We start from the raw sequence: 27,140 nt of genomic DNA on the forward strand, positions 1-27,140 counted from the left end.
TACATATTTTATAAGACTGGAGCCCCCTCAATATACAAAAAAATTTCAAGCTCAGTAAATCAGGTGTTGCTGCTGGGCCCGCAAGAAGGGGCATTTTGGTGGTCACTGTTCCACTTAAAACATCACCATTTGTTAGGCATCTTGCAAGAGCACGTGTATTGCTCATGTCAGTGTGTTTCCCTGCAAAATAGCCCAAATTGGAAGCCTCCGTGAAAGAAGACAATGCGATGCTTCTGATGGCGCTGTGTACTTTCCTTAAAACATTAATATTGCAACAGTTGCAGGTCAAAGAGGTCCAGGGCACCCCATTGATGGCTGTCTACCACTCTACAGCCATTGATAGGCCAACCCACTTTCCTTGCTTGCATTAGGGCCCCTGGTACCTTTGCTAGGCCACTGTTACCTGCATATAGTACTAAACAATTCTCCTTGGTAACTGCCTGTCTCCAGTCAGGCATACATACATTGCTGCCTACTTCCCAATAACGTGATACTTCTGTTTAGGTCTCGCCTGACCCAGCGCATGCGCCGGTCTGGCAAGACTTATTGAGAGGGCTCCAAAAAGTGCTACCAGGCCAGCCTAGAGCTACAGTGCATGGGCGCGCGCGTCGCGCTTTACCGCAATTACTTTCACTTTTGCGGCCGCAGGGCCGCTTTGATGTTTGATCGTGATTGCGATCGCGATCACTTTCACTTTCGCGCCCGCAGGGCCGCTTTGCATAGCCAATAGGTCTCGCTTTTGGGACCTTATAAGTATTTAGTTATGCAACTGTTGCATAGCTAAATACTTATAAGGCCCCAAAGGCGAGACCTCTTGGCTATGCCAATGCTTGTTTTATTTGTTTTCAACCACGCTTCCATTACTAACATCGGCTCAATGTACGTCAGATGATGTGTGAGCAAGCAACTTTAGATTCACCTATGCTCAGGGCTTTAAGAGGGATGCAAGGGGGCGTGTTCAAGATGGCGGAATGATCAGACGCGTCTTTCGCGAGCTCCGTCCCAGCTAGGCCTAACGCACAATTATAGCCCCCGCATCCCCCCAGCTAGAGTGACCAGAATTTAAAAGCCAAAAACCGGAACATTTCCTAAAAATAGAAGGACTACAATTTTCCTTCAACTCAGCGCACAGAATGACACTGGTCCTTAGCAGAGATTTACTGAACAGGCAGTAAGAACGTACATAAAATGCCATTTATAAAGCCAGTAGCATGCCTGTTAATCAAAGTGCTTTTTTATAACAGTTGCTAACTATCCCTGCTTTGCAAAACATAAAAAAAACACCTCTCACCATTTTCACCTGACCCTCTCTAAAAACCGGGACATGAGCTTAATTTCATGAAATCTGCCGGGACAGCTGGTGAAAAACAGGGACTGTCTGGGCAAATCCGGGACGCCTGGTCACCCTACCCCCAGCTGACATCGGAGGATCTCTCCAGCACGGGGGCACCGGCGGCGTGGTAGACCTGGGCGTGGGGGCGGCCTGTCCTTCCCACTCGCCTGCAGAAATCCAGACCCGGATCTGATCTCCAGTGCCCCAGACCTCCACGGTTCTCCCCAGAAAGAAGCGAGGGCTGACCACCCCTGGGAGTGGGGCTGCCTTGTGGTACGGTTCTGGTGACACGGGGAGTGCTGTGGGCTTTGAGAGACCTGGTGTGTGAGGATCAAACGCTTACCTGGAGGCCTGCCCTGCCCCCACTTGAGCTCTGTTGCTGGCCGTGGGCTTTGGAGGACCCAGACTTCGGTGGTTGGCCGCATCTCCTCTCTGGACCTGCGCCTGCTGGGGGGCGAGTGGCCTCACGGATCTGCGATCTGCTACCTGGACTGCCTCTGAGCACCCCCTCTGGAGTGGCACGCCTGCCTGCTCTCATTGGTGACCCTCTAAGTGATGCACTTCACCTTCCCAGGGGAAGTATAGACAGAAGCTGGAAGTGAAGCTCGCTCTGAGTCATATCTGGTGGTAACTTTTGGTTGAGCACCTTGTGGAACCCTTGGATCGACTGCGCTGCCCTGTGGTCACTTGGTCCTCAGATTAAGGCCCTTCTTGCCCAGCGGCTGCCTGCCCTCTCATGCTGAGGCCTATACTGCACCGGAGCGGTGATGGAGGCCTCCTGACTTCTGCAGGTCTGGCCGCTGATCTCTGCCTGGGAGTATTCATCATTCCAGCACTTCGTCAGGTCGGGGTGGTGGCCTGTGCTCCTAAGGACGGTCCTCTGGGAGATTCGGGGCTTTGCACCCTGGTGGCAGTGGGCCAAACTAGAGCCACAGATTTTTGCTACTTACTTCTCCCAACGAGGGCCTTCAGCACTTCTCCATCGCCTTACTGGCACCTTGTCCCCACTAATCTGCGGTTATAGCTGTATCCCTTCTCTTGGTCTCAAATGCTGTGGGCACAGCGGGGGCCTCTCAGCTTGAATCATGGCAACGGCCAAGACAAAGAAGGACCGCTCCGTATGCAATATGCGTCTTTAAAATGCAGAGACTCGCTCAGCTCAGGGCAGACCAATACTGGAAATGGTGCTGATAGTACAGTGACCCGCAACTTCCTATAGTCCCTATTCGCCTCGCTTCGAGAAGACCTACTGGCGGTGAAGACCGACCTACAGTCCAATCTTAGAGAAGTACGTTGGGATGTTGAGGCTGCCGGTGAGAGGTTCGTGGTGCTGGAGGAGGGTACGATGACTAGAGATGAGGAAATCGCTGTGCTCTAGCAGGAGGTTATCGATTGCAGGACCAGCATCTTGACCTCCAGTCTCATACAGAGGACCTAGAGAACAAGTCGAGGCGGAACAATATCCGTATCCGGGCTGTGCCTACTGATGCTAAAGGAGCGAGTTTAGAGGATTACGTACCAGCCCTGTTTAACTCTGTTTTTGGTACCACAGCGGAGAACATAACCAAAGTGAACTGCTGCCATCGTGTGCCCCCCCCCCCCCCTGCAAGTTAATCAACCGTTCGTAGATATCCTGGTTTGTGTGCAGGATTTCAGGGTGAAAGAAGCTATTCTTAATGCAGCCTGCTCTAGTTAACCACTACAGTTCAGGGATCACTCTCCTAAGCTTTTCCGGGACCTGGCAACAAGCACTTTGCAGAAACGGAAGGACTTCCGTCTGGTGACTAACCATCTACGCTCCTCCAGAATAGCCTACTCCAGCGGTCACCTCTTTTGTTTAATATTTCGATATGAGGGCCGACTCCACCAGCTCCACTCCTTGGAGGAGTCTTGCAAACTCCTTAAATTGGACCTTGATGATCAGGCACACCAAGCACACCCGCGGGGAGCGGGGTTCTTCCGGGGCCGCCGCTGAGGCTCGAGGGCCGGAGATAGACTTAAACGATTGCGCCCTGATCCGGCTACAATCGATAAGGAGAGGGCTGCAGAGATCCGGTCACTTTCTGGTTCCCAGGGAGAGGCCTCGGAGCCTTCCAGCTGAGGTAATTTTGGTTGCCTAGAACGGGATGCGGAGCTGGTACTGGCGGGGATGGAGGCGGCTGCTTATGTCCTTAGTAAATGTCTCTTGCCTTCTTGGTATCCTCCAACTATTCCTGCCCCCCATTGGGGTTGGACTTTGATTATTTCCTGTTTTTCACTTATGATATTTGTTTTAATGTAATGTTGGGGGTGTTCTGGGGTTGTTTTGGGTCCCCCTCCGACAAGCCAATCTGGATACATTGTTCACTCATGCTTCCCTATGGTAGCCAAGTGTGTATTTCATACCCCTTCCTTATTGTAATGATGATTTGCCATGTACAAACCTCGCCTCGCTCGCTTTACCATTATCACTATGCCTAGGAAGACCAAGATAGTCAGCCTCAATGTCGGATGCCCTAATAACCCCAATAAGCGGAAAGCTGTATTATCCCTGTTAGAGCAATCTATGGGCGACGTTTGTCTGCTCCAGGATACACTTAGGGCACCATTAGCATGGTGGGCGAACTTTGTCCGCCCTCAATAGCCCCAGGAAATGGGACCGCCCGCAATGCATGCGGCGGTCCCGCAGATACAATTAGGATGCGCCCGCCACAGTGGCGGGCACATCCCGCATTTTTAACATTGCGGCTGGCGGTGCAGAAAGCACCGCCCGCCACAAGACCAAAAATGCAAGTTGTGCATTTGCATGAACAACGTGACAGGCACTGTGCGGTGCCTGCCACGTTGTATATGCAAATGCAGGGGGGTACCATAGGTACCCCCATGTGCACCCCCCAAAATTACCTGGGGGCCCGCTACAGGCCCCCAATGTGAAAGACCGCATGCCTTTCCGTGGCGGAAACACCGCCACGGAAAGGCAAATCCTCGCATGCATCCTGATATGGATGGCGGTGTCTAACAGACACCGCCACCATATCAACAGCTTTTCCGCCCGGTAGGCAATCGGGCGGATTGCCTACCAGCGGAAAACCGGCAGACGGTCTTTCTGTCCGCCGGGGTCCCCCCGCCATAGTAATATGGCGGGGGGGAATTGGCAGGCGGGCGGGAGAAAATGTCGGGCGGATCGCCACCGCCATGCGGGCGGTGGCGATCCGCCCGACTTACTAATGGGCCTCTTACTCTCCAAAGACACACACAGAATGCACACTGTGAGGTTTCCACAACAATACTGGTCAGCAGGGAAGGGCAAGAGGGGAGGCGTAGCCATCTTGTTCTACAAACATTTTCCCGGCACAGTCCTGGCCCCGTGGCTGAAATCAAGGGCCGTTTGTTGGCCCTTCGAGGACTGATCCACTCACTCCATTTCACACTGGCCTCTATTTACTCTCCCAATGAGCAGCAGGAGGCTTTCCTGCTGGAAGCCTTAGCTAAAGTACTCCACTCCCCGGATGCGGCATTGGTCGTGGGTGGAGATTTGAATGTGGTGATGTATGTGGAGCTGGATCGCTCGGGTCTGTGGGTGGGTGGAGCGGAATCTCTGTCAGCGCAGGGCCGGGAATGGTTGGAGGAGTGTGGGTTGAGAAATGCATAGCGCGCCTTCCATCCAGGGGGAACGGGACTTTACCTACTATTGTGCGGCCCATAAAACCTTGCCAGACTGGAAAACTTTCTGGTCTCCCCAGCCGCCTGGGGCCGTGTCCGAGCATCCACTATCGAGGCCCGGTCGCCCTCGAATCATGCACACATTACTTTGACTGTACACACTTCTCCCGTTCGTACTGCAGCTCCCCTCTGGCGTCTCAGCAAATCTATGCTGTTGTCCCCAGCAACAGTGACTGTGCTCCGGCAGTCGATACGGGACTATTTAGCACTTAATGACAATGGCTCTACTGCTCTGTCCTCAGTCTGGGAAGCTCTTAAACTAGTAGTCCGGGGTGCCCTTATCGCGAAGGCTGCCCATGAGAATAAAGTAAGGAAGGAGAAGAGGTAGGAACTCAAACTTCTGGTGAGGGAATTGGAGGCTATCCATAAACAGTTTGGTGCCCCTCGGATATGGAGACAACTCGTATGGGAACGACGTCACCTTCAACGCCTTGACCTCAATAGGGCAGAACATGCTGTTGTCCGCCTAAAATACAAATACTTTGTAGGCACGAATAAAGGGGGACGTATGCTTGTGCACTACCTGTGCAGTAAGCAATATGAACAAGCGGTGAAGGTGGTCCGGGATGGCCATGGGGTAGATGTCTCGGAGGACGTCAGTAATGCGGACGCTTTCCAGGATTTTTATTCGGAGCTCTATACTGCCGACTCCTCGATCTCGTCAGATCCAGCCACCTATCTGAGTGCCGCCGCGATCACTGCCATACTGGAAGCCGAAGCTGCTGACCTTGACGAACCTATACGCACCAAGGAGGTGATTTTGGCGATTGCTCGCCTGAAGCCTTTAAAGTCACCTGGCCCAGACGGGTTCAGCGTTGCTTTCTACAAGACCTTCTGCCCAGATCTAGCTCCCTTACTCACACGCTTATTTAATTCCTTTGTCGATTCAGGCACCTTTACTGACACAATGCTCCAAGCCTCGATCACAGTGATTCCAAAACCTGGCAAAGACCCCAAACTCTGCAGCTCATACCGAACGATTTAATTGCTGAATCTTGATGCAAAACTGTTTGCTAGCATATTAGCTCAACACCTTAACACCCTGATGCCCGGTTTGGTAGACCCGGACCAGGCATATTTTATACCTGGCCGACAGTGTGGAGATAATACTAAATGCCTTTGCCATCTGATCGATAAAGTACAGCGTTCCTGTGAAGAGGCCTTGCTGTTGGTGGTGGACGCAGAGAAGGCCTTCGACAGGGTGCACTGGCTGGCCTTGCCTGTTTAACACCTTGCAACGGTTTGGAGTGGGATCCCGCTATCGCAACTGGGTTGCAAGCAATTACAGCTCTCCTAACGCATCGGTGAGGGTGATCGGGGTCACATCTAGTTGTTTTCCCATCATACAGGTTACTCGACAGGGCTGTCCTCTCTCTCCACTTCTTTTTGCCCTTTATATGGAGTCCTTTGCTCAAAGACTCTTTGACAATCCCAACGTCCGGGGCATCCCTTTTGGGGCAGAGCAGCATCTGATTAATCTTTATGCCGATGATGTTATCTTCTCTATTACTCACCCTATGTCCTCTCTACCGGCTATTATGTCTGATCTATCTACATTTGGGCAGATCTCGGGATTCCGGGTCAATATGCAAAAATCACAAATATTGAATTTGCGCTCAAATTCACGCACAGAAAGTTCCTTACGTGCCCTGTATGACTTTGAGTGGGTCTCAGAGGAACTATCTTATCTTGGCTTAGTGCTCACTAGGTGTTTGGTGAAGACCGCTAAATTATACCAAGCTTCTCGCACTTATACACAAAGACCTGACACATTGGCAGAGGCTCCCGTTGTCATGGTTTGGCAGACTGGCCGCGGTAAAGATGAATATCCTTCCCAGAGCCTTATACATCTTCCAGACTCTCCCTCTACAGCCACCTTGAGGTCTACTGATTAGGCTGCAACGGGACGTTGATCGCTTTATATGGGGGTCTGCGAAACCCAGGCTGCAAAAGCAACTTTTGCAATGCCCGAAGCGGGAGGGTGATCTCGCAATCCCCAACATGACGCGCTACTATTAGGTGACGATGCTGCGTTACTCGGTGGAATGGAATCGCCCTCTTACTGTGAAACACTGGGTCTTCGTGGACCAGACGGTTGCGAGCCGACACATCTGGAGGGAATTGTGGTTACCTAGAGCTCACAGGGCTTGGAGGCTATACTGTTCCCCCGTGACACGATTGACATTCCAGGTTTGGGATAAGGTGGCTGCCTCCGCCGGTCTAACTACATTCCCCTCGCCCATGACCCCCTTGTTCTCAATTCCGGCTTTTCCCCCTGGCAGGACTAAAGGGGCAGATAAACGATGGGCAGGGGGGGGTGTAAACGGGGGGATGCCTTCTCGATCACAATGGTCTGATACCATTCAATCAACTCATGGTAGACTATGGCCTGCTTGAGCCAGATCGCTTCCTCAACTCACAAATGTTGCGCTGGCTGTCTGGCACGTCTATCTGCCCTCATGTTGGCAGACGTATATTCCCGTTAGAAAAATGGCTGTTCCTCAAAAAAGATGATAGGAAGCTTATCTCTGAAATCTACTTATTTTTTGTCTATGGCCCCATCCAAGGGCAGGTCTGCTGGCCAGAGGATAATGGAGGAGGAGGAGTTGGGTCGAACACTGTCAGACAAAGAATGGAATTATATTTTTCATAGAACCCACCATACAGCACACTTCACAGGACATACGGAGACGTCATATAAAATAATTTCCTACTGGTATTATAGGCCCTCCGGCATGCAGAAATGGAACCACCAATGTGATGGCCTGTGCTGGCATGGCTGTGGTCACCCTGGCACTTTACTCCATCTGCTATGGCATTGCCCAAAACTCACCAGGTACTGGGAGCAGATTCTGGATGAGGTTGATCGGGCCTTTGACACTACTATCCCTAGGTTCCCTGCATATACATTGCTTGGTCTCCCTAACGCACTAACATTCCCTCTATGCACAATCAAAGGAAGGCAGATGGTCCTAGCTCTTAATGCTGCCCACCGAGTTCTATTATCTTGTTGGAACTTGGATAGACTCCCCGACCATCTGCAGTGGCTCCATCAACCATGGGCATTATTGGGCATGGAAAGATTATCAATGGCACCACTGGGAGATAAGTCAGAGTACTCTAAAATTTGGGCCCCCTTTATCTCTATCCTTTCCTGCGAGTTTCGGAAATTGACTTGCCCCAAATATCTTCGCATTTTAAGATTGATCCCAGACTCCCAGGAGTTGGAGGAAGCCAGCAGCAACACAACATGCTCCTCATAGCCGTGCTTATCCCCATGTACATTAGCCCTGGGTTTTGGCTCGTTCGGATGGGGGAGGGGTGGGTTTTTAAGATTTTTGTTTGCCTATTTGGGGCAATGTTTGTTGTTTTCTATTTTTGAACAGTGTCAAGTTATACAATTCAGCAGCTCATCTTCAAAGGGCGTACCCTGTGGAGACGTGATATATGCTTTTAAGGTCTTACCTGTTTTCTGATACATTTAGGCTATGGTTTATCTCCCCTGGTTCTTCTTATGACGCGGCTGGCCCTGAATGGGTTGTAGGCGGCTTGCTATGTATTCCCCTTTTAGTATTTTACATCTACATTACTGTCTGTATTTGTTTCTATTGCTTACTCTTGCGCTGCCGGCCCATTTGGGTTCTAGGCGGCTTGCTGTGTATCACTCCTCATTAAGTACTCTGCCAATAAAAAACTAATTTAATTCTAAAAGGTATGCAAAAAAATGGGTGCTCTCTAACAGGGGTGTGGCCTGTGTAATTAAAGGTGTGGTTTAAACATGTAAACAAAATTTCCCCTTGTGTCCTGTTCGACCCTTATTTCTGTGCATCTCTCAGCTCTGTTATTGAACCCCGTGGAAGGAATAGCGGTCTTCAGAGTGTCTCTATCTCTCCTGCTATGTTCACTTTGTTAAACATGTATGTCCTTTTTCTCTCCACATGTCTTTTTTCAATTTTTTTTGTTGTAATAAACATCATACAACTCAGAGCATACACTCCAAGACAAATCAAATTGACAGTGGCAGGCAGTCCATTAAGTACATCAATACAGCATGTTGCAGAGAGTCAGGCTAACCCAAAACATAAATAAGACCAGACATAGGTATTGCCCATCAACTAAGGCCACACTTTGCAAAAGGCACATGATCATGAAGAGAGCATATTAATTTAAACAGTGAGATCTGGAGAAGACATAGGTCGTTGATCAGATCCACCCGACCTGGACACCCTTGCACTCATTAGACGGAATGAAAACTAAATGATGTCTGCTAAAGTATCCCTTCGGGGGACACGTAGGGTGTTGCAGTGCCGGCCCGACGAGAAGCACCTGCCCGTTGATGAAGCACAACATCCCTAATGGTGGTGTCGAATCACTGACAAAGTATCGAAGGTCAGAATATCGACCTACAAAAATATCACAGCAAGAATATAGAAGTCAAGAATATCGACATCCTATCTACATTATGGTAAGTACAAAAATATCAACAACAAAAATATCGATGTCAAAAATATCGTTGTTAAAAATATCGTTTTTTATTTAAGTTAAAAAAATAATGTAAAATAAAGTCAATAATACATATAATTAAAATAAACATAGCTAAAAATATTTTTAAAAGTTTTAAAATTATAAGCAATATAGAAATAATTTAAAAATGAATTAAACATATACATATATAATATATATACTTACTAATAATTTTAATGATTATTTTAATAACATATATTTTTTAAATATCATAAATTATAAATACATCTATACACATAAAACAATAATATAAACAAAAATTAAATATATATAACACATAAAAAAAATATTTTTAGTCTTTTTAATATTAATTATATACTACATTAACTAAAATAATACAAAAAATATTAGAAAGCGGAGGTAATAAAATTACTATTCCAACTCGAAACAGAGCTAGAGTAGGGAAAATGTTGGATAGTGTAGGGGTTAAAATTACTATTCCCACTCCAAGGAGTGCAACAGCAGGGAAAGTGTTGGATAGCGTAGGGGTTAAAATGACTGTTTCCACTCTAGGGAGTGCAACAGTAGGGAAAGTGTTGGATAGCGTAGGGGTAAAAATTACGATTCCCACGTTAGTGAGTGCAACAGTAGGGAAAGTGTTGGATAGCGTCAGGGTTAAAATTACTATTACCACTCCAGTGAGTGCAACAGTAGGGAAAGTGATGGATAGCGTAGGGGTTCAAATTACTATTCCCACTCCAGAGTGCGCAACAGTAGGGAAAGTGTTGGATAGCATAGGGGTTAAAATTAATATTCCAACTCCAGTGAATGTAACAGTGTGGAAAATGTAGGATAGCGTAGAGGTTAATTTAACATACTTATTAATTAAATAATCTTTGTAAAATAAGTAACATATTAAAAATTAACTAACATTTTTATAATAAATACCAATAAAATCTAATTAATATTTACTTAAATAACATTAAATTACTTCCCACCCTATTCTACATAAACAGACAACCTGCTACACATAAAAAAACGCAAATAATTTAATTGTCAATGAATTAATAAAAATTAATTACCAATAATAATAAATGAACCATAAATTAATTAACAATAACAATAATTAAATAATAATAATAAATTAATTATAATTAATACAATTATAAATTAATCAATTAATACAAAGTAATCACCAATTAATCATTAATTACTAATACATTAATAATCAATAACAATAAATAAAAACATTAATTAATTAATTAATTAATTATAATTAAAATACTTCCCACCCTATTCCCCTATAAACCCACAACCCACTATACATACAAATGAACATAATTTAATTATCAATTAATCAAGTAAAAAAATTAATTAGCAATTTAATAATTAACAATAAATCAATTAATAACCATAAATTAATAAATTAATAAATTCATTATAATTAATATAATGATACATTAATCAATTAATACAGATTAATTCCCATTTAATAATTGATTATTAATAAATTAATACTCAATAACAAACAAAAAGATATTAATGATTTACTTATAATTAAATTACTTCCCACTCTATTCCCCTATAAACCCACAACCCGCTCTGATACTACAACGCAAAATTTACTGGAAAAAATTACTAATTTCTGAACATTTTATACATATAATAAAAATACATTACAAAAAATGTTAAACATCCATATAAAATACATACTAAAATACATAACACTAATATAAATATCGATATTATTAACAAAGATATTTTTGCTAACGATATTACTTACTTCGATATTACTAATTTTGATATTAATTACTTCGATATAAAAAACAAAACGATATTACTTACCTTAAAGTCGATATTCTGGTCAACGATATTCTTGACATCGATATTCTGTCCCTACGATATTAAAAACTCGATATTAGTGTAGGTCGATATTAAAAAATCTATATTTTGTCTGCTCACAGTGGGGTGTGTAGGGGCAACAAGAAACAATCCTGAGGATTGCCCTTGACGTCCTGTCCAGAACCTAGATTTCCTCTCTTGTATTTTCACTTGATGATCCGATGACTCATGTTTCCATTGTCAGATACATTCTCAGTGGCACTCGTTTATCCTTGGGCCTGGATGCAACCAGGTGAATATTTGCATAAAGGTCAGCATTACTATTACAGGCAACATTCCTGAACTAGTTTACCTGTGTAGGGGACAGATCCACAGACCCACCATGCAGAGTACAAATTTAGGAATTTTGGCAACATTTCCAAACACTAATACAAAATCCAATGTATTTGGAATCTACCGCCCAACAACACTGGATACACGTTCAGTATTGCCCTCCACTTGTCAATTATTAATCGGCGCTCCCATACTAGATGGAAGCAATCTGCATGAGACTGGTGACCTCGATCGGGGACGTTCATAAAACTCCTGGTGGCATGGCAGAAGAAAGCTCTGCGCTGATCCTGGCACCATTCCTGAGGAAGTCTTCAGGTCAGTTCCTGGAGTTGTTCCCACAGACGTGCTCTTGCTCCAAATGTCCTCTTCAAAGTCAGGTAAGTTTAGGAAACACAAAAAGAAGTAACCAACATGTTTGTTGGCCTCCCCATCCTGACTTCATACTTTGAAGCCCCACTCCAGCACTCTACCTGCATAGTTGGCATACAGTACGCTCTAGGCTTCCCACAGTCTCTGGCATGCCTTCAGACCCTACTGAGTCGACAGGTACCCGACTGGGTTACCGCTGGCAGATCCAGCCCGACACCAGCAAGGCCGTCTAAATCCACCTTCTTCCACCCTGACTCCTTCCCATTCAGCGCCATCCTTGATTATGAGCCCAACATCATCCCGGCATTCGAGTCAGTGCTGCTCCAGCACCTTTCAATTTCGATACCGGCGCCATCCAGTCCCTACCAAACCCCAGACTTACTGCCCCTAGATAGACCCTTCTTTCATGAAGGTGGAGGAGGATTTGGTCCCCTATATAAGGACTTTGAGTCAGAAAAAAACTGGTATGGGGTAATGGCAATGAATTGAACACTTCTCCATTCTCTGGCATCCTTTCCCCTCCGGCCCTTGTTTTGGAGGAGGGTGCTTCCTTCGCCACTGTTATACACAGGGCAGTGGAGGTCCTTAATCTAAAGCTGCCATTAGTCGAGGTCAAGGCCAGCGTCTTGGCAGAGGTGCTTCACCCAGGAGCGGGCTTGGCTGAACCATTGCGCCCCTTCAATGAAGCCTTCACTGATGTTCTCCTAGGGGCCTGGGCCTAACCTTGCACTGGGTCTCCTGTACACCGCATTATGGCCCACCGCCACTTTCCTCCACAGGATACCCAGCCTTCCTTTCCCGGCACCCATCCCTGAAAACCACCAGACAGGGAATCCAAGAAGCTGGACACCTTTGGGAAAAACATTTTCTCTTCTAGTTAAGCCTTGCGGTTGGTGACCACTACATGTCAGTCTTGGGCTGATACTCCCATGAATTATGGGATTTAGTTGGGCAGCTACTTCCCATGTTTCCTGAGGAGAGCCGAGCCATTCTCAACCAAGCCATAGTGGACAGTCGAGATGCAGCAAATTTTGCCATCAGGTGTGGGCTGGATATCACAGACTCTCTGGGTACAGCCATAGGCCCTACAGTAGCACTGCGTTGCAATGCCTGGTTGCACTCCGCTGGGCTCTCAGGGGATGTAAAATTGTCTTTGATTGACAAGCCCTTCGATGGCTCTCAGCTATTTGGTGACAAAGCTGACATGGCACGAGAGCGCTTCTTGGACCTGCGTCACCGCTAGGTCTCTCAGGCTGCATTTAATGGCCTGGTCTCAGCAACAGTCTTGTCCCCCTACTGGCACACAGAGTCTAAATGGAGGTATGCCTGGCTGCCAAGATGGCACCACAGACCTTGGGGGGAGATCAAAAACGCTCAACTGTCACCACTCAATCTCGGTGCATGAAGGTGGAAAGTGTGCAGGTTCGGATGCAAGAGCCTGCCCTATCGTTGCAACAGGAGATCCTCCAGACTGGCCAGCCAGATTGGAGGACCGATGCTCATGCTCAGGAGTTTGGGATACCACACGCTCAATCTGGAGCCACTAGGATGGCTTGGGCCCAGTCTGTCCTGATCTTCTTAAGAACTCGAGACAGGAGTGGTATCAGCAGAAAGGCGTACAGGAGAACTGAGTTCCAGTCTAAGCGCAATGCGTCTCTGAGCGAAAGCCGCTTTGGAAACTCCAACATGCAGAAGGGCTGACTTTGCACTTTTTTTTCGGCCATGGTTAACAGACTGTGCCTAGGTACTCCCTACTCATGGAATAGACCTTGTGCCACCTCCAGATGTAGTCTCCATTCGCAAACCACAATGCTTCGACAGCTGAGTTCGTCCACCCTGGTGTTCAATGAGTCTGTCTGAAAGTGCACAACCAGGAAGATGACCTGGTGCTCCAGCCATGGGCATCCACAATACCAAGCATACCCGGCAGTCCAACAGCCTAGCCAGTCCTTTCGTGGATGACGTCGCAAATCCCACAAAGGATGCTGGAACCAGACTCTGCGTGCTGTCCAGTAACCCACCCCACTGGCTGCCGCAGCATCTAAGCCTCTTTATTTCACTATCCATCCAGCACATCCATCCAGTGGGTGGTAGGATTAGGCACCACCTTCCCCAATGGACTGCAATTACTGCCGGCAAGTGGCTACGCCATTCCATTAATTGAAACTCCTTCATCTTTGCCACTATACCCATAATGGCTGACGGCGGGCCATCTTGATTTGCTTCATGAGGAAGTGCAGGCTCTCTGGCCAAAGGAGTAATCTAGAGGGTGCCTCCTCCAAATGTAGGATGTGGTTGCTAGTCCCACTACTTTCTGGTGCCGAAAAAGGATAGAGGACTTTGTCCTATACTAGAGATGCACCCTCTTAACGCCTTTCTCCTGAAAGAGAAATTCAAGATGACCACCTTGGCTCAAGTCTTACCTGACCTGGACCCTGGAGACTGGATGGTAGTATTGGACTTGCAGATGCTTGTTTTTACATCCCCATCCTGCAAGCCCACAGGCGTCATTACCTGCAGTTAGCAGTGGGCAACAAGCATTTCCAGGTCTTTGTGTTCCCCTTCGGCCTCACCAGTGCCCCTTGGGTGTTCACGAAAGTGATGGCAGTGGTTGGAGCTCATCTTCGGAAGTTAGGGGTTGCAACCTTCCCCTAGCCTGCTGACTGGCTGCTGAAGACGCTCGCCCCAGGCAGTTGTCATCCACCTCCACTACTGCAAGCCTTTTACACTCACTGAGTTTACTATCAACATGCCAAAGTCACACCTGACTCTTTCTCAGACGCTCCCTTCCTTCAGAGCCATCCTGGATACAGTGCAGTTCTGCAGCTATCCTACGAAACGGAGAGTGCAGGATACCTGAACTATGATCCTGATGTTTCAGCCTCACTCCTGGATTTCGTGAGACTCACTCTGAATTCCTGGGTCTGATGGCCTTGTGCATCCTGCTGGTGAAGCACACCAGATGACATATGCGGGCTCTGTAGTAGGATCTGAAGTCCCAGTGGATGCAGCACCAGAGAAATCTATTTTCTCCTGGTCCAGATTTCGAAGGAGCCTGCAAAAGATCTGCTGTGGTGGCAAACAAACCCAGACTGGGTCCATGGCAGACACTTCTCTACTCCCTACCGAGAGCTGACAGTGGTGACCAAAGTGTCACTTCTAGTTTGGGGCAGCCACCTGGGAGTGGTGGAGATCAGAGCATTCTGGTCTCTGGCGGAATCTTAGCTCCACATCCACTTTCTAGAGCCGAGAGTGATCCAATTGGCATTGAATACCTTCCTCCCATCCATAAAAGAAAGGATGGTTCACGTGTTCAGGGCCAACACCTCCGCCATGTGGTATTGCAACAAACAGGGTGTGGTGAGGACGTGGACCCTGTGCCAGAAGGCTGTGCACCTCTACTCATGGCTGGAGCGCCAGGTCATCTTCCTGGTTGTGCACTTTCAGACAGACTCATTGAACACCAGGGTGGACGAACTCAGCTGTCGAAGCATTGTGGTTTATGAATGGAGACTACATCTGGAGGTGGCACAAGGTCTATTCCATGAGTAGGGAGTACCTAGGCACAGTCTGTTAACCATGGCCGAAAAAGTGCAAAGTCAGCCCTTCTGCATGTTGGAGTTTCCAAAGTGGCTTTCGCTCAGAGACGCATTGCGCTTAGAGTGGAACTCAGGTCTCCTGTACGCCTTTCTGCTGATACCACTCCTGTCTCGAGTTCTTAAGAAGATCAGGACAGACTGGGCCCAAGCCATCCTAGTGGCTCCAGATTGAGCGTGTGGTATCCCAAACTCCTGAGCATGAGCATCGGTCCTCCAATCTGGCTGGCCAGTCTGGAGGATCTCCTGTTGCAACGATAGGGCAGGCTCTTGCATCCGAACCTGCACACTTTCCACCTTCATGCACCGAGATTGAGTGGTGACAGTTGAGCGTTTTTGATCTCCCCCCAAGGTCTGTGGTGCCATCTTGGCAGCCAGGCATCCCTCCATTTAGACTCTGTGTGCCTGCCTTTGGGGTAAGTTTGTGGCTTGGTGTTCCTCACATCATGTGGACCTCCTTTCTGCTTTGTTGTCGGAGGTGTTGCTGTTTTATGTTTAGCAAAGCAAGGCCTTGCCCTGATCACAGTTATGGGTTACCTGTTAGCCATTTTGGCCATTTCAGTTTTCCTGCGATTGCCGGATCAACCTCTCTGTTCAAATCACCTGTTGTCACTCGTTTTCTGAAAAGTTTGCAACACTAGTTCCCTCCTACCCCTTTCATGATGCTCCAATGGGACCTCAATCTGGTCCGCTTTTCAGCCTCTACAAAGCGTTTTTCTGTGGTTCTTGACTATCAAAACAGTCTTTTCTAGTGGTCATTACATCGGCCAGGAGGGTCGGTGAGCTTCAAGCTCTGTCGGCTGACCCCCCATATACCTGCATTTTCCCTGACAAACTGGTTCTTTGGATGTGTGCCTCTATTTTGCCAAGGTTGGCACCCCTTTTCATGTGGTCAGTGTATCACTCTGTCTACATTTTTCACTACACCTCATCCTTCCAAGAAGGAGACACCCCATTCCCCGAATAGAGTTCTCTCTTTCAACAGTGATCCCACCAAAGACCATTGGGTGGACGACAATAATCGGGTTGACTGGACTTAAAAAGGGAATGTCTGAGCAGACCATCTCTCAATGGATTGTACTCTGTATTAAGATCTGCCTTGCCCTAGCTAAGAAGCAGCCCCCTGAGAATTTAGGGCCCAATCAATCAGGGCTAATGCCGCTATTACTGCATTGGCACACGGGGCACCAGTCCTGGTCCCATGCCAAGCCTATACGTGAGCAGCACTCCACACGTTCACAAAGCATTACTGTTTGGACAATGAGGTCTGTCATGACAGGCAGATTGCCAGTTCGGTCCTCCAGGATTTTCTGGTTTGAGCCAGTTCGCAAACCCACCTCTGGGGAGGTATTGCTTGGGTAAGTGAGGACTCTGCGGTGAGATGTCTCTATCAGAAAATCAAGTTACTTACCTTCTGCGATGCTTTTTATGGTAGAGACTCCATGTAACTGCAGATGCCTCACCCACCCTCCCATCCTTCCTGCTCTGCGAACTGGGCTCTTCACCCTTAAGATCCCATTAGAGACTACACACTGGTCAAACAGTGGTTTTTCTGTGGCTCCTTGTTTTTGTCACAGTAATAGTCACAAAAGAAACTGTGAGCATGCTGGGGTGACACTTATATGGGCACTGCTACATCACTTCTGGCGTGGACGATGCCAATGCGGAGCCGATCAATGTCAGCTACGGCTCGCAGTGGTACTGCCCTAAATCTCCCAGATCCGGTCCGTCACCTGCAAAAATATTCTAAGCATCTGCAGTTAGATAGTCTTTACCAGAAAAAGCATTACAGAAAGTAAGTAACTTGTTCGGCAATCATGGGCAATGTTGAAAGGTCTGGCTTATAGATAAAAATGTGTCTTTAGTCATTGAAGGATTTGAGTACTCAATAGGCCATTATGTATGCATTCTCACTCATCCTTGAACTCATGCATCCATTCAGCCACCTGCTAACTCATTTTTGCATTCACCCACTTACACAAACACAATAAAACAGTCACCAACTCAACTAAATATAATTGAATAGAACTGAAGTAGAAAAAGAAAACATGCTGCCGCCTAAACATGGTGAGCATATGGTGGCAGTAACAACGTTACACAGCAGCAGGTGGCCGTCTTGCAATGGTATTAAACACAGAAAGACCTATTCACAAACTGCATTTTGTAGGACGTTGTTCTAATACATTTTTATTGTTTTTTTTATAGGACAGAACAAAAAAGGGCACATATGGGTACCCCAATCATACAAAGAAGCATAGCGGAAGGACAATAGTACATCAGATATTTCACAATAGTAAATGTGGACAATGGGAGAAAAAGCATCAATACATTTGCAAATTGGCAGATGTGACATGTCAGAGTATTCTCCTCAATGATTTTGCAAGTAAGGCACAACAGCAGCTTCCTCGCCTTCATCTAGTCCATAGTATGTAATCCAACTACCCCATACTTTACAAAACGTATTCCGGCACCACCTACTCTTATATGTCACTATTTCTGCTGCCATATAGAAGTCCATTCCCTTTCTCTATCCAGCCATGACAGGTGTATCAGGGGCTCCCCATCGTCTGGCCAGATCTCATTTAGCTACTACCAAGCCTAAATTGAACGATATTCGTTTTATCCGTGGGCGGTCTATGTCTTTGGGTATGCCTAAAATCACATATTTAGGGTCCTCAGAAAGTTTTGTCCCTAGTAATGTGCTGAGTTCCTAAAGCACATTTCACCAGAATGAATACATGACTGGGCATGTCCATAATGTGTGAAGGAATTCCCATCGACTCCCCCACTGCACAGGCATTCTGAAGAGACTGCTCTACCTATTCCATGTATATGTATACCTTATCATAGTAAGTCCTATGCACGATTTTGAACTGAATGAGTCGCAGTCTGGATCTAATCACAACCTCTTGTGGGAACATGAATGCTGCCTCCGACTCCAAGTCCTCTAATTCGCCCACATCAGTTTTCCCTGTAGACCCTAGTTTCAGTATGGTGCAGATCATTTTTGTCAGTGGTTTTGTAAATTAAGAGACTGCTTTCTCCTGTAATTCACTTATTAAGTGCCTACCCTCTAGGGGAGCATGTTCCGGGAAGTCTGAGGGGATATCTTCTGCTTGCCAGGCATGGGCGAGCAGTAGTATTTATAGTGCTTTCTGTTGTGAATTTGGAATTCCCTCTGGAGTGACGAGAAGGGCATCAAGGCACCCCCTTCGATCAGGTCACCCACTTTAGAGATGCCAATATAATCCCAGGTTGCATACCCTTTTAATTTTCCTATTTCTTTCAGGCATCCTCCACCCACACTGGGGTCTCCCAGGTGATCCTTTGTTTCCATCCCTGGAAGTTGCTAGCCCTGCTCCATGCTTCAAGAGTCACTTGGGTAGCTGGTAATAGGCCTCTCACTCCTTTTCCCCCATAGAGATAATGATGGTATGGGTGCACTTGAAATTCCATCCTTTCTAAGGCGTAGGTAGGGTGGTCGCCATTCACATGGCCCTAGTCATTTATTACTACTAAGGGGCCGATTCCGATTCCGGCCGCAAAACGAACCGACCATCACGGACCCGGACCAAATACCGACCGACACGGACCAGCGCCGTACGACCTGTGCAGTACGATGCAACGCGTGTGAAGTCCAATCGACACGTACGGAATACAAGCCGTATGACCGAGCCGTAGGGAAAATAGTGATCCGGCCGGAAAACCGATGCGAATATCACCGACCGACACGAACCCGGAATGAAGCCGACTGACCCGTACCCACGATGTACAATTTGTGCAGTACGATGCAATGCGTGTAAAACCAGACCGCCTCGCACAGAGACCAAGCCGCACGACCGACACGCACAGACAACCCGGCACACAAGCAATAGATACCGCCGTGACCAACGCGTACCAAACACAGAAGATAGACAGCGTGAACGAGGCGGCGAAGCCCGCACGAGACAACAGCAGCGTCCGTTTCCGTCACATGAACGTCTCCTTCATGCCTCCAAAACACAAAGGAAAAAAGACAAAAAAAGGACCAAACTAGCAATAACAAAGCCAATAAATACCAAAAAAAAAAACATGGGACAAAGACACACCCACCACTCCAACTATATAAAGGACTACAATCACTACCATCATCCCTTGCAAACAGGAGACACAGCCAGCAGCAAACACCAGTACACAGCAACCACAGACACACTCACAACTCACCCATCACACAACTCACACACCATCAGCACCTCATACAAAAGCACACACACATACACCCAGCAAAACCAACACCAACCCATCATCACTTGCACCCTCACACGCACATCCCTCACCACCACCACCCATCACCATGCCCCCAAAGAAGAATCCAAAGTTCACAGATAGTGAGTTAGAAGTGCTGGTAGACGAGATCATCAGTGTAGAGCCACATTTGTTTGGTACATTGGTACAAAGGACCCCCATCTCACAGAAAACCAAGATGTGGGCGAGGATTGTGGACAAGGTGAACACCCAAGCACCAGCAAGCCGCACAAAGGACGATGTCCAGAACAGGTGGTATGACGTGCGCAAGAGGGTCAAGAAACTCATCGAAAAAGATCACGCCCTGAGTCAGTGCACCGGCGGTGGCCCTCCTGCCAAACCAGTCTACTTCAGGACCTGGGAGGAGAAGGTGCGGGACATCCTACTACCAGAGAGCGTCCATGGCCTAACAGACATCCCAGAGCCTGGTGAGTACACAAACAACATACCCAAGATTGTGTGGCAAGGGGACAGTGAAACCATGCACCGCAAGCAAAGCTACACTAAACAATAGATAATCAGCCCAAGATGTGTATGCTAGTCAGACAAACACAATACCTGCCATCTCAGAGTGACTGGGAACTGTGTCATGACATGCACCAACCTACAAACAAATAGAGCAAGCCAGTGGCACTAAGCCAAATAGACCCTGCCAGACAGTGTGCCACCACAAACACACCACCTCACAGTGCAGCTGACTGTCAGGAAGGAATTGTGGGGATGCAGGTGAAGTGAGTGTAGCCAAAAGCATGATGGGGCCTGTAGTCACAGATAATGCTCCCCCTCCTGATTGGCCCATCAAGACCTCTCTGAAACATGTCCACATCACAGGGAGTGGAAATTGACTGACAAGATGGCTGACACTGGGTCCTGCTGTGAGGAGCACAAGGCCCTGCTAGGGCTTGTGTGCTAATCAGAAGCAGGACACCACTGACTGACATCCTGAAAGACAACTTGCACGCTCTACAACGGAAGCACGTTTCATGATGGGAAGGAGGACTGACAGCCCTGACCATACTTATCAGCATGGGGAGACATCCCCCCTCAACACAAACTCCACACAACTCACCGGGTACAATGCATTGACACACACCTCATTGAAATATCAGCTAAAGATACCCCGTACTGGGTGCTGCTGTGTGAAGCACAGGGGCTCACTTTGGACTTGTAGCCAAACAAACACCAGGGTTTCACAGTCAGCCATCTTGCCATTGCTGTCACACACCCTCACAGGGAAGCCGAGTCAAGAGGGAGGAAGTATGGGCATGCTGGGAAGGGGGTTGTAGCCAAAAGTATGATGGGAGTCGCAGTCACAGACAACCTACACCCACCCACATGGCCCAGCAAGATCCAACTGAACCATACTCGCCTCACAGGGATTGGGAAGGGACTGAAAAGATGTCTGACACTGGGCTCTGTTGTGGGAAGCACAAGGCCATGCTGGGAAATGGCCAACAACAAACATCAGGACTTCACAGTCAGCCATCTTGCCATTGCTGTCACACCCCCTCACAGGGAAGCAGAGTCAAGAGGAAGGAAGTATGGGCATGCTGGGAAGGGGGGTGTCGCCAAGAGTATGATGGGAGTCGCATTCACAGACAACCTATAACCACCCACATGGCCCAGCAAGATCAAACTGAACAATACTGGCCTCACAGGGATTGGGAGGGGACTGACAAGTTGTCTGACACTGGGCTCTGTTGTGAGGAGCACAAGGCCATGCTGGAAAATGGACAACAACAATATCAAACTCTGTCCGTGACAAGCTGGGAAAAAGCAGTGTACAGGCAGGCATCTGAAAAGTAGAAAATGTCATGTTTGTGAACCAGCGATGCATGTAGAAACATAAATCACATTGTTTGTCTCTTCCACACAGGTGGTGCTGGGCACCCAGCACCAAATGATGAGGATACCCAGTCCCAGACTCTGGTGGACACTGAGCTCTCTGGTCTGACTCTCTCCCTGTCCTCTTCGGATGACGACGACCAACCTGGCCCCTCCGGTGTGAGCCATCATGCAGCACCAGCAGCATCAACATCTGCGCCTCCTGTACCCAAACCTCCAGCATCTGGACACCGACAGGGCACCCCCGCCAACACGGACAGACCAAGGACAATCAACACCCACAGCACAAGGACACAGGACCCCCTGGAAGCTACAGCCAACACCACCAGCAACACCACCCAAGGGGTCCCTGTGTCACCTGTGCGTCCCGCCGCTGGTCCTGCCTGTGTGGAGAGGGGTGCTGGGAGGGGTGGGAGGCACAGGGCGTGCCTTGCAGAGGGGTCTGGACTGCATGATGACCCCCACCTGGCACACATCTTAGTTGCGTACCAGGATAGCACCGGAGGATTTGGCCAGGTAGTGGGGATCCTCAACGACATGCAACACGCGCAGGTCGCCCACCATGCCTGCATGGAGGCCAAGTGGGATGACATCACTGCGGTGCATCGGGACATACTACAATGCCTCTGCCAGATCAACACTAACCTGTCCACACCCCCCTGTGTGCCCACAGCATCTGTTGCAACACCATCTGCCAGAGCCCCAGGGAGGAAGGAGGACTCTGGCGGAGAGTCCCCTGTACCGCAGAGGCCTGCACATGAGGATCCCCCCCCGGAAGAAGAGGGGTCGTCCGAAGAAGGACATGTGAGAGGCCGATGTCCCAGCACATCTCCCTGGCCTCTAAACCTGTTCTGGACAGTGTTCTTTGTGCGCAACCCGTTCACCTTGTCCAATCGCACACAACTCGCCCACATGACATGGAGGGTTCATGTTGGGCCAATGTTTCAGATGACTGTAGACTTTACTCTGGACATTTCATCTACCAGCAATTCCAACTCCAATGTGAACTTTGGATTCCCAAACCACTGTACAGCACCCACCATCCTGTGCACTTCCCTCACACATGTTTGTAAATAAACTCACCAGTGCACCATACTTGCCTCTGTTGTGATTCCAACTTGTCATGTTCAGGGAGATGTCGATCTGCTACACAACACACTGCATGCCAAATACTGCAACAATGTGACCAACGTAAGGTGAGTCATGGGGATGTGACACATGTGAGGGAGACACGCCGCTATGGCAACACAAAACATACTCACCATGGCCATGTTACTCATCACACACAATGATGTTGACCTGAAACACATTGGCATGCACAGACAAAACACCAAGCCCAGTCAGTGGTAATAAGTCCACAGGTGAGGTAAGCAGATGTCACTCAGATGTGGGAAGACAGACAACGCACATAGCAAAGCGTAGCACAGGTTCATTACACATCAGCAACACGTTTATTCCACACTAGTTGCACGGTAATTTCTACGTAACAGTGGACACACACTCCCAATGTGTTGGAGAATGGAAGTCCAGGGATGTGTGGTACATCAGTTGATGGGAATTGTCAACTTCCACACTGGTGTTGGCTTCTGGGTGTTGGGAGTCAGTGTTGACCACACAACAGGCAAAGTACCGTGGGAAGGACAGACACAATACAGTCAAAAGCACAGAAGAACAGGAGAGAAATGCAATACACATGCACAAAACATATTGCAAGACACCTACACAAACACTAGTTAGCAGTACTTCCCTATTGTGGAGTACACACCACCTGAATGGACACATCACAGCACGCATCCAGTCAAGTGGCACACAGACACACTCAGACAGCAACAGAGCTGGCACAACAAATTCCAGGCTACCTTCATACATTCACATAACAACCCTGGAAACTCACATTCAGGTGAAGAAGTTGTTGATGAGCTGGGAGTGGACGTCATCATCATCTTCATCATCACTGGCATCTTGGCCCAGGCCGGGATCCTCTACAGGTGCCCGACGTTGGTCATCCTCATCCTGGATGAGAGGCACCTCCTTCCGCACCGCCATGTTGTGTAGCATGCAGCAGACAAGGATTATTTTGCACACCTTTGCAGGCTCGTATGGGAGGGCCCCTCCGGTCTTGTCCAGGCAGCGTAAGCGGCTTTTCAGGAGGCTGAATGTCCGCTCAATCACCCTCCTGCTCCGACCATGTGCCTCATTGTAGCGCAGCTCGGCTGGTGTCACAGGGTTCCTGAGGGGTGTCAGCAACCACGGCATGTTGGGTTATCCGGAGTCACCTACACACACAAAAATAAACAATTAGCTGAGTTTTGTCGGAGTGCGGAATACAACATTGACAAACACACACAATGAGAAACAGTCAGTACACACCGACAAGCCAGGCATGCTGAGCTAGAATCTGTGACATCAGCGTTGCAATGCGACTACTCCTCATAATGTAGGCATTGTGCGCAGAACCAGGGAACCGTGCACACACATGTGTGATTGACATGTCAGCAAGACAGACCACCAGAGCATTGATTGAATGGTAGTGCTTCCTGTTCCGGTATGCCTGCTTATGTGCCTGTGGTGGTATCAGGGCAACATGTGTCCCATCAATAGATCTGATGAAGTTCGGCATCCTCCCCAGTGTATAAAAGGCATCCTTTATTTCAGGAAGTTCAGCTGTGCTTGGTAACTTTATATACAGGTCGAGGAATTGCAACATCCTCTCCAAGACATCGCGTAGCACCCGACTAAACATCGTTTGCGACATCCCACCAGCAGTAGCCACAGTGTACTGGAAGGTACCAGTAGCAAAGATGTGCAGGGCTGCCATCACCTTCACCTCTGGGGTCAGTGCTGTAGGGTATGTCCGGCCAGGTAGCAGATGTGGCGCCAACTGCTCCGCCAACTCCGCAATCAGTGGCCTGGTGAAGCGTTACCGTCTGATGAAGTCGCGTTCCTGCATGGTTGCAAGGTCTGGGAACGGCCGATGGACAGCTGGTGCCCTGCAGTACAGAGATGCACAAAGGAAGATTGTCAGTTCATCCACCCATGTGGCCATGACCACGATCAATATCACATGCTAGTTCATGACGGTTGTATGACATAATTTCGACAGACAGAAAATCGGCCTACAAATATATCGCAACAAAAATATCGATGTCAAGAATATCGACATCCTATCTACAACATGGTAAGTACAAAAATATCGAAAATTAAATATCGATGTCAAAAATATCGTTATTAAAAATATCGTTTTTCTTTTACTTTAAAAATATATGTAAAATAAACCAAATTATACTTAGAAATTAAATAAACATAATTAAATATATTGTATAATATTTAAAATGTATAATTAATATATATAATTTAATAAAACTTTAATTAAACATATACATATAATATATAATATATATACTTACTTAATAATTAATTTTAATAATAATTTCTGTAACGTATAAATTATTAAATGTTTTTAAAAATTACCAATACATCTATACACATAAAATAATAACATATTTAATAATTACATATAGCAAATAATAATCAATATTTTTAATGTGAATAATTTTTATTAATGATATATTATGATAGCAAAAATAATACAAAACATATGAAATATCAGACACAATAAAACTACTAGTCCAACTCCAACAAAAACAACAGTAAGGAAAATGTTGTATACCGTAGGGGTAAAAATTACTATTCCAACTCCAAAGAGTGCAACAGTAGGGAAAGCGTTGGATAGCGTAGGGTTAAAATTACTATTCCAACTCCAGAGAGTGCAATAGTAGGGAAAGCGTTGGATAGCGTAAAGGTAAAAATTACTATTCCACTCCAGAGAGTGCAACAGTAGGGAAAACGTTGGATAGCGTAGGGGTAAAAATTACTATTCCAACTACAGAGAATGCAACAGTAGGGAAACCACTGGATAGCATAGTGGTAAAAATTACTATTCCCACTCCAGTGAGTCCAACAGTAGGGAAAGCGTTGGATAGCGTAGGGGTAAAAATTACTATTCCCACTCCAGAGAGTGCAACAGTAGTGAAAACATTGCATAGCATAGGGGTAAAAATTACTATTCCCACACCAGAGAGTGCAACAGCAGTGAAAACGCTGGATAGCGTAGGGGTACAAATTACTATTCCCACTCCAGTAAGTGAAACAGTAGGGAAAGCGCTGGATAGTGTAGGGGTAAAAATTACTATTCCAACTCCAGAGAGTGCAACAGTAGGAAAAGCGCTGGATAGCGTAGGGGTAAAATTACTATTCCAACTCCAGAGAGTGCAACAGTAGGGAAAGCGTTGGATAGCGTAGGGGTACAAATTACTATTCCCACTCCAGTAAGTGAAACAGTAGGGAAAGCGCTGGATAGCGTAGGGGTAAAAATTACTATTCCAACTCCAAAGAGTGCAACAGTAGGGAAAGCGTTGGATAGCGTAGGGGTAAAAATTACTATTCCAACTCCAGAGAGTGCAATAGTAGGGAAAGCGTTGGATAGCGTAAGGGTAAAAATTACTATTCCCACTCCAGAGAGTGCAACAGTAGGGAAAGTGTTGGATAGCGTAGGGAAAATAATTACTATTCCAACTCCAGAGAGTGCAATAGTAGGGAAAACGTTGGATAGCGTAGGAGTAAAAATTACTATTCCCACTCCAGTGAGTCCAACAGTAGGGAAAGCGTTGGATAGCGTAGGGGTAAAAATTACTATTCCCACTCCAGAGAGTGCAACAGTAGTGAAAACGCTGGATAGCGTAGGGGTACAAATTACTATTCCCACTCCAGTAAGTGAAACAGTAGGGAAAGCGCTGGATAGCGTAGGGGTAAAAATTACTATTCCCACTCCAGTAAGTGAAACAGTAGGGAAAGCGCTGGATAGCGTAGGGGTAAAAATTACTATTCCAACTCCAGAGAGTGCAACAGTAGGAAAAGCGCTGGATAGCGTAGGGGTAAAAATTACTATTCCAACTCCAGAGAGTGCAACAGTAGGGAAAGCGTTGGATAGCGTAGGGGTACAAATTACTATTCCCACTCCAGTAAGTGAAACAGTAGGGAAAGCGCTGGATAGCGTAGGGGTAAAAATTACTATTCCAACTCCAAAGAGTGCAACAGTAGGGAAAGCGTTGGATAGCGTAGGGGTAAAAATTACTATTCCAACTCCAGAGAGGGCAATAGTAGGGAAAGCGTTGGATAGCGTAAGGGTAAAAATTACTATTCCCACTCCAGAGAGTGCAACAGTAGGGAAAGTGTTGGATAGAGTAGGGAAAAAAATTACTATTCCAACTCCAGAGAGTGCAATAGTAGGGAAAACATTGGATAGCGTAGGAGTAAAAATTACTATTCCCACTCCAGTGAGTCCAACAGAAGGGAAAGCGTTGGATAGCGTA

At 47.2% G+C, this 27,140-nt stretch overlaps 1 protein-coding gene across 1 annotated transcript in view; it reads left to right on the forward strand.

Moving 5' to 3' along the window:
* LOC146861539 (uncharacterized) overlaps window positions 1–22,845 on the forward strand; it is a 72,594-nt gene extending 49,749 nt beyond the window's left edge. The window contains exons 2-3 of the mRNA XM_085646249.1: window positions 17,845–20,351; window positions 21,800–22,845. Coding sequence (XP_085502375.1) covers window positions 19,973–20,351; window positions 21,800–22,845 — 1,425 coding nt within the window. The 5' untranslated portion in view covers window positions 17,845–19,972. The remainder of the gene's footprint in view (window positions 1–17,844; window positions 20,352–21,799) is intronic.
* Window positions 22,846–27,140: the final 4,295 nt, after the last annotated feature.

The sequence above is a fragment of the Triturus cristatus genome, chromosome 3_1, assembly GCF_964204655.1.
Source record: "Triturus cristatus chromosome 3_1, aTriCri1.1, whole genome shotgun sequence".
Lineage (NCBI taxonomy): Eukaryota > Metazoa > Chordata > Amphibia > Caudata > Salamandridae > Triturus > Triturus cristatus.